Genomic DNA, 8862 nt, shown 5'->3' with positions numbered 1-8862 from the left:
ATGATAGATTGATGATCCAGCAGCATGGTCTGGGGTTAAAAAAGCTGTATATAAGTTGGGAAACATATTAGGACATCTAGAAGAATAATCTATAGTTATCAAAGAATATCCACAAGTTCCTCAAAGTTGATTTTCCACCTAACCTAAATCCACATTTTAATTCCTATGTTAAGCAGCAGAATTGCTCACATTTACTGTGAAGACATCCACAGAGGGTCCTCTCTCCTTATCCATCTTTTCTCACCTGGAGGTGTGAAGGAGAAGCATCAGCGTAAAGCACAGGGTGTCACTGAGTATCCCCAAAGTCACAGCAAAAAGTATAGAGGTTCCCTGTGTCTGTCCCTGGTGGAGCCTCTGCCTTTGTGCCCAGCACCATTTCCAAGTGTCCTTCCCCTTATAGGACCACAGTGTTAAGGTTGTTCGTCGGAGATAGGTCGTGCAACCCTAAAGGATGGAGGGCCATGTGCAGAAGATATAGATGATTAGATTATGAAGTTGATTAGTGACTCTCCGGAGAAAAGTACCTAAATTTGTGGGGGGATTTGGCCTATCTTCCCATTTGGTGACTAGAAATTCTGCAGCTATCCACATGGTGCTTGGCCTCTCTCAGCTGTGCAGTGGTGTGGCTGGTTCAGGCTGTCAGTAGAGAGACAGGTGCATGAGGCCCAAACCAGAAAGATGTCAGAAGAGAATGGGCAGGACACCAACAATGTAGCTCAGGGGGCCTGCTTGGAGCTGGGAGCAGGGCCAATGCTGAGTTGGGGACGGCAATGAGAGATGCCCAGGTATGAGTATGACAACCAGGAATGTCATTCTGTGAGTCAAAGTCAGGGCAGTTTCATGGAAATGTAATTTTAGGACTGAGTGTGACAGTCTGATCTGGAACTCTTCTCATGGTCTGGTGATTTCTAACCGTGTTTTGTTGAAGAAAAGGTCCTGGGAGAGTTCAAGCTCTATCTTGAAGGCATGGTTTTGCCAGTCTTTTGTGGGCGTGCTACATTACATCAAACAGGGAAACCGAGAAGTGTACAGAAGATATTGATCTCCTGTTTACAGACCCTGGTGTGCAAATAAGATGACTGTCTTTGTCTTCTGTCATTCTACGGACATTTCCATTTTGAGCACTCTTTCTACCAGTTGGAAGAAACTTAGCTAAGTCCTTTTATTGTATCCACAATCCACTAGGTTTCTGTCTAGTTTTTATTAAGTTTATAAGGAACATGGCAGGTGGCAGGCACTCTGCTGTCCACTGAGATGTTAATGAACACGTCTTTGTCTTCAGCATTCTCTTCCTTCTGAGCTCAAGCTTGGTTCAAGTCCTATCAGCTCCCCCTCCACACTTTCCATCCCTTCCCAAAGCATGTAGGGACCATTCTGTTACTTCCTTCCCAAACTGGGCCTGGGAATGCCGCTCACAGGGAAGACCTGCCATTGCCCCTTTGTCAGGAACCATTAATAATTCCCCTTTCATGTGTCTGTTGAATGTACCTCTTTCCTTTCAGCCCAGAGACATTTGGAGGGGGGAATCCTGGATCACAAGCCATTCTTCCCTATCTACCATTGAAGGCACACAATTTATACCCAGGCTAAGATTGAAGATTTGAAATAACAAAGAAACATGGGCTTTTATAGAATAAAACAAAAATTCAGATTTTTAAAACACTAGAGATTTTTTATTCTTGACCGTGCTCTCTCTGCCTTTTTTTTTTTTTTGTAACATTATCCCTTTCTTGAGGCAATTAATGATGAAAAGTGGAGTCGTGGGTGGAGAGACATTTTGGGGAAGATCTCATTTAATCTGTCCTAGCTTTCAGACTGCCTGATTGGAACCTTGGTTAGATAAGGTGTTTTTTATTTTTCTTGAGCAGAGGTGATTCCCAGGCATTCTCAGGGGAGAGGTGGAGAGTTTGCATATAACTGTTTGGAATTCAGGTAGGACAATGATGAGTGAAATGCAGTTAGGTTTCTCTAGCAGTGAAATTTCAGGTCCACAGAGACATGGGCTTTCACTCTGCCACACAAAAAGGGCAGGCAAAATGTAACTGAGGAAGATAGCGTATAAAGAGAAATTTGCAAAGACTAATCTGCTCTGGCATATTCTAGGGGGAAATACTCAGATGTGGGTGCAGTAGTCACCATGAGGGTGAAACTGAAGACAAGGAGGGGTAGCGGAGGAAATAGCTATCTTTGAGAGAGCAAGACTGATGAAGTTTTCAGTCCAAATGACAAGTAATTTCTAGTTTCTAAGTATAAGCTTTTGCATTTGGGACCATGCCTTTTTTTTTTTTTTAAACAAAAAACTTAAATTGCTTTTACTGACAACAGATATTGCGAGATTTATCCACACAACCAGTGTTCCAAATGCCTCATAAAGATGCAGCAATTGGCCAGATTGTGAAGTAACCTGCTATAATTGCTTTTATTTGTTTTAATCCTTCTGAACAAACAACCTTTCATTTTTTTTGCCCAAAATATAAAGAGGAGTTGGAATTTTATGCTTGCTTTTCTAGGGGAAACAAAGGAAGAGAAAATAAGGTATTTTTTCAATGAAATCAGATAGATACTCCTTTTTAGCAGTTTGGGCAGCCTAATTGATGAGGAGAGGTCTGGCAGCTGGGAAGGGCGGAGTAAGAAAGGTGGAGGGCTCCAAGGTCAAGGGGAGGGGTAAGAGGCACACCATTCCCTTCTGGAGTAGATGAGTGGGAGATAACACTTAGGTAAAGGGAAGAAATAACTGCAAAGGCATGTCTGTGAAAATGACCCCATGTTTTGTCTTGACTTCTAGTTCTCAGGATCCCAGGAAGAGGCAGGCATTGACCTTCATTCTTGGAGATCCCACCTTGTGGGTTTGAGGATAAAACTTGAGCTAAACTCTGTATATGTTGCAAGAAGAAAAAATTGTACTTCCTTTTTCTGTCTTTCTTTTTGTTTTTTGTGAGACAGTGTCTTACTCTGTTATCCTGGGTAGAGTGCTGTGGCATCGTAATTCACAGAAACCTCAAACTCTTGGGCTTTAGAGATCCTCTTGCCTGAGCCTCCTGAGAAGCTGGGACTACAGGTGCCCATCATGACACCCGGCTAGTTTTTCTATTTTTAGTAGAGATGGGGTCTTGCTCTTGTTCAGGCTGGTTTCAAACTCCTGAGCTCAAGTGATCTACACCCTCGGCCTCCCAGAGTGCTGGTATTACAGGTGTGTGCCACCACCCCAGGCCTACTTCCTGTTTCTTATAAAGGAGAAAGAATAGTTAGCCCTCAAGTCTTACTTCTCAAAAGAAGTAAGAAACATTTTATATGTGGAGGAAAACATTTTGTGTGCAACTAGATCCATAGGAATATTCTTGGGGATTTTTAAAAAACTTGATTTAGGTTTCTCTGAACTTAAGAAATAGCTCTCAATAATATCATGGGTCATTTTCAAATTGGGTGTTCTTTTCCTTAAAATGATCAAAGGGAATTGCTTATTATCCAGGGTCAGCTTATTAACTGGAGACAGACTGTTCCCCAATTATTGTATCTCTCACGTTCAATTCTTACTGAATTCTAGGCAGGGTCCAGGATGGGGGAGGAGAGGAAGAATATAGTCAAAGGCCAGGGTCTCCCTTCCATCTGCAGCTAACTAGCTTGGTGAACTTGGGCAAACCCTCTGACCTTTCTGCACCTTCCCTCATCTGCAAATCAAATGTGGTGAGGTAGTTCCACAAGCCCCTTCTTTCGGCTTTTCCTAATTTTTTAGAACTGCTAAATTATATGCATGAAATGATTTACTTTTGTTCTCTTTGAAATAATGAAGGCCATTTTCTAAGATCTCCATCTTCCTACATTTCTGTTAAGCAAGATCTAACAGCCTTTGATATCTCTCAGCCTGCTTTCTAGGGAACTGCAGATATGATATCATTTGATTTTGTGGAGACACTTCGTCAGAAATTGTCACTGAGTGCCTTATGCTTTCCCACAATGCTTCCAGAGCCGAATCCCAAGGGCAGGCAAGTCAGACATGAAATAGAAAGGGAGGTGGGGAGGTGTGTGACTCAAATTGAAAAGGTGAGTGGCGGGTGTGTGACGGCGGCCACCAGAAAGCAGGTTCCTCCTTTGCCCTGAGGGCAAAAATTATCTTTATACAGGGTAAACAGAAAGTTCATGTGCAATTTAAATTTGCACATGACCTTTATGTCCATTCTCTATACACCCACTTACACATTCTCCTCTCTTCTCTCCTCCCGTCTCTCTCCCTCCTTCCTCTCTCTCCCTCCTTCTCTCTCTCCATCCTTCTCTCTCTCCATCCTTCTCTCTCTCCATCCTTCTCTCTCTTTCATGAGATGATATCGGAAAGATGTCAGAAGAAAGGCTTTTAGCACATGCTGAGCACCTACCCTGTGCCAGGCACAGGCTAAACTTTTACATACCATAAGGATGTTTGTCCCATTTCATAGGTAAGAAAATTGAAGCAAAAAGGAGCAGTCTGCCCAAACTCACACAGTAGATAAGTGATACAACTGAGATTTTAAGCCAGAAGGAAAATAACAATTACATAATTGCAGGTAAACCTCCTATTGCCTTTTAAATCTGTCCCTTCCCCCTCATTCTTAGAAATAGCTGACATTATTTCACTCAGCAACAAGCTTTAGACACCTATCAGTGCTAGCAAAGGAGGGAAAACCTCGTTCATTCCAGCACCTGTGTCATGTTCATGGTTGGGTCTGCCCAGCATTAATTTATTCAACCTTTTCCTTATTTTTCATTCTTAAAAATATTCCTATAGTGAGCATCTGTGTACCTTCCCCGGTGTTCATACGTAAGAGTGGTTTTTCTAGGCAGGTGCAAAAAATTAAACATATATCTCTAGATAAGTGTATGTGTATATGTACTTATGTTGTATTTATGTATGTGTATATGTAAACACACATTTGTGCGTATTTCTGCCACATATTTATATACTGGTGTATGTACATAAGTTCATGTATTTCTTAGGAGCCTACTAATTTGCCCAAAATGGCTGTGTCATATTACCCGTACCCCCAGCATTGTATAAGAATTGTTTTTCTTATTCTGTCCCCAACTTTTGATGTTATCAAACTTTATACACTTGCCAAGCTACTATTACATTATTTTTTACGTGCATTTCTCTGATGACTTTGAGAACCTCTCAGGCTATTTTCATCCAGAAAGTGATCAAAATAAGTGAAGGAAGAATAGGTCACCCTTGCCCTGTGCTGTGCAGAAATCCAGGGAGTTTCTGGCTGAAGAGGAGGCTGTGGGTCGTTTGACTGGAAATACAGGAGAGGAGAGGGTGGTAAGATCACAGTATCATTAAGAATTCGCCTGGGGGTTATAAAGGAGGCTGAGCAGCTTCTTTAAGCATGGAAGTGATGGCACTCAAATCTATCAGAATCCTCACCCTGAAATCAGGTCTGAATTTACAGCCGTAATATCTATCTTTGGATTCGGCTTTATGTTTTTACCCCTGATTTATGTGTGTACCTTCCTTAGCATCCCACATCTCAAGCAACATAAATGTATTAAAGTGATGGGATTTAGCAAATATGTTACAGTTACCATCTTTGTTCCCAAGAGGGAATTTGGAAATCTGACAAATATGATAGCTTTCATTTTCAAGACCCATTTTCTGAGTCGTTTCCCTAACAAGTCTCCTGATTTACCATGCCATTAACAAAAATAATTCTTTCCGGACAGCAGTAAAATAAGTGAATTAGCACAATTTACAGCTTTCTCAAGAAACATGTAGGTGCCTGTTAAGAAAAAAAGGGACAGGTTTTTGATTAACTGATACACAGACTTGCATTTGGACGACCCAGTTCCTTCTCCACAAGCCCATCTATAAAGGACAGCACCCCTCAAGGAGGGAGCCCGGCATCTCAGCACAGTCTCTTGTTTGCCAACAGTGATTAGAAATGACTTAGTTGCTGACAACTCTTCTTTTGTTTATTGAAGGAGGAAACCTTTTCCGCTTCTAGCTGAGGACATAGGGCCTATTTTTTTAATGCAATTTTATCCAGTAACAACTTTTTGAATATGTACACAGTGAGGTACACAGTTCAACTAAAGAACCAGTAACCTGTAAGAAGCGGAGACGGAATGGTCGGGCTTAGGGCAATAGCTCATTAGACAAGACCTGTCCTTTTCCTTTGCTAAAGTCAGTGAAGAGACAAATGTTTGCCAAACAGAAGGAGAAAATGAGTGTCAAATGAGAGCCCCTTCTCAGCAAGACGTCCAGTGATGAGCAAAGCAGTGGGAAGATTGCTATAGTCCTTGGGTATTATTTTCTTTATAATTCTTATTTTAAGAAGATCTCAAAGTGTTTGGGGGCCCATTAAGAAGTCCCATCCCTGGAATGAGAGAGTCCCAAGGTGAAAGTGAAGAGTATACTCTGTAAGAGGGTAAAACTAGTGAGGCCATAGATGAGGCATCAGCCAGCAACTCGGAGGCCCCACGATATGATTCTTAGCTTCCATGGCTGGTCACAGGCTAAACAGAGACTATCTTGAGTGAGCAGGGTTGGGGGGGGGTCTGTTCCTAAGACTTTAATCAGCTGTGTGCTTTGGAAGTAGAGAGCATGAGGTGAGAGAGAGGAGAGAAGAGAGAGGCCTGGCTGTTCAGAGCCTCGTAGGTCATGGGAAAGATTTTGGTCTTATCCTGAGAGCAGTGGGGAGCCATGAACAGGATTCAGGGTTTGTGTACGGGGAAGCAGTTATTAGGACATGGTGATATCAGTCTTAGATTTCTCTGCAACAGCAATTTGGGGGATAATATTTGTATGTGTGTGTGCAATTGATCTGTCAGTAGCGGGAGCCTGTGGACCGCATCTCAGATATCATGCTCAGATGCATAGATTAAAATACTTAAAATTATAATGTAACCCATTTACACAATGTCAGAGTTTAATATTACGGTACATTTGTTAAAATATTAATGAAACATTTGGATAGAGTAATGTATATGCGTAGGTCTGTTGGAACTGGCTCATTCTTATCAGCTTGTAAAAGCTGATTGTGCAAATCCCTTCCTAAATCCATGCTCAGTGTCACCAAATTAGCAGCTCAAATGCAGCCATGGGGGAAGTATTGATGCCATGGAAATTATGACACATTAAAAATCAGGACTTTTCTCCCAAAGAACCAGTTGTTAAACATTTACTACCATACCATGGTGTATAGACTTCTTTATCAATTCCTTAAATAACAGGCTTTGCTGGAAGGTTTAAAACTATCATAATTTTTAAGTAATGATGAGTATAAATCACATTTCAGGAGATTTTCAACGAGTGTCATGTGTTATGATAACATTTGTGTCTATAATTGGTGCCAAACACATGTACTGCGGACACTACTATGATTCGTTGCCTATGTTCGTAAAGGGGTTGCTAAATTTTCAGTTAGATATGAATGCAAATAAAGGTGCATTTTCCCCCAGCTATAGAGCCCTTCACCCAGAGTGTCCATAAAATGGGAAGGAGGGGAGCCACGATGCCGGTGGGTAGGCTGCAGCAGTTATTGTGCTATTGAGCAGTCATGGTGTCCTGTATTCAGGTGGAGGAGGGAAGGATGTACACAGAAGTAGAGATGGTTCACAGCGAAAGTCCGTGTGAATCTGGTATGTATAGATCTAGGGGTGAAGGAAGTGTCCAAAGTGGCTTGTAGAGCATTGGCTTACACCACTGGATTTAATGAGGATGAGAATGTCCCAGAAAGGGCCAGGGAAGATGACCATGAGTTTCTCTGGGACCTGTTGACTTGGAGGTACCTATCAAGTATCATGGAAATTCTAAAAATGTATTAGGATACATGCATTTGGAATAGAGACATACATGGGTTTTGCCATCAGCCTTAGAGTGAGACCAGGCTAATAGGGGAGATTGCTCTTTGATGGAGAAGGAAACTGCATAAAATTGTGCCACGCTTGCCTAAATGTATTCACACTGCTTCTCCTAGCATATATATATATATATTACCTCCTAACAATCACTGTGCCAACAGACCACCTTTAAAAGCTAGCAGTTGGCCTCGCTTTAAGGAATCTTGCTCACAGGGAGCAACTACTTCCCCACTGCTATACAGCTACCTTGCTGGATCCAGACTTCCAGAGGAGAGGCTGGAACAGTGGGAAGTCATTAAGATACTTACAGTAATGGAAGCTTCAAACCTGTGAGGCAGGGAATGAGCGAGAAGAGTAGCAAGCAGAAGGCCTGAGGGTTTTCAAATTCAGCGGTTAGCAGAGGCAGAGGGGTGGGAGCTGGTGCAGAGATGGGGGAAAAGCCAGGTGAGATGGTGGGGGCTGGGGGGAGACAGGAGAGGGTGAGAGGAGACAAGGAGAGAGGAGACAGTGAAGCTGGATGGTCAGAGAGAAGGACTGGAAGTTCCTCTTTGGATCTAGTGGCGCAGAGGGGGTTCATTATATGCAGTGGGTGTTGGTGGAAAAGCCTGTTGGGAAGGGAAGCAATGGACTCAGCAGGTGTAGATGTATCTTTTTAGAAGTTTGGCTCAGAAGGACACAGGTAGTGAAGTAGCTAGAAGTGGATACAGAGACAACCAGTTTTATTCCTTCCCTCCTCTCGTCTTTTATTCCCTTCTTCCTCCTTCCTTCTCTTTCTCCTTCATTTCCTCCTTCCTTCCTTCCCTCCTTTCCCTTCACAGTAGGAAACACTTGCCTATAAGAAGGATCCATTTGATATAGAAAGGGCAAGATTACATGGGAGAGATGGATTGAGGATGGTCTGAACCTCCTGAGAAGGGGAGAAAAGATAGACATCAGAACAGGGTGAAGTATTAACTTTGTATATCAGCAAGTGGAACGGATGATTGAACAGATGATGTGGCCAACTTTAAGAGTAGCTGTTTATTTTCCTCC

At 42.4% G+C, this 8862-nt stretch overlaps 1 protein-coding gene across 4 annotated transcripts in view; it reads left to right on the top strand.

Annotated features, from left to right (window-relative positions):
• Positions 1-8862, top strand: part of CDH13 (cadherin 13) — a 964648-nt gene that overhangs the window by 151470 nt on the left and 804316 nt on the right. Inside the window, exon 4 of one of the 4 annotated variants that reach the window (XM_023514115.1) lies at positions 7554-7561. The exons of the other annotated variants lie outside the window; for them this stretch is intronic. Coding sequence (XP_023369883.1) covers positions 7554-7561 — 8 coding nt within the window. The remainder of the gene's footprint in view (positions 1-7553; positions 7562-8862) is intronic. 4 annotated transcript variants of the gene reach the window in all.

The sequence above is a fragment of the Otolemur garnettii genome, unplaced genomic scaffold, assembly GCF_000181295.1.
Source record: "Otolemur garnettii isolate 467f Iridium unplaced genomic scaffold, OtoGar3 scaffold00047, whole genome shotgun sequence".
Lineage (NCBI taxonomy): Eukaryota > Metazoa > Chordata > Mammalia > Primates > Galagidae > Otolemur > Otolemur garnettii.
The sequence above is the reverse complement of the archived record's forward strand: the minus strand, read 5'-3'. Positions and strand labels throughout refer to the sequence as shown.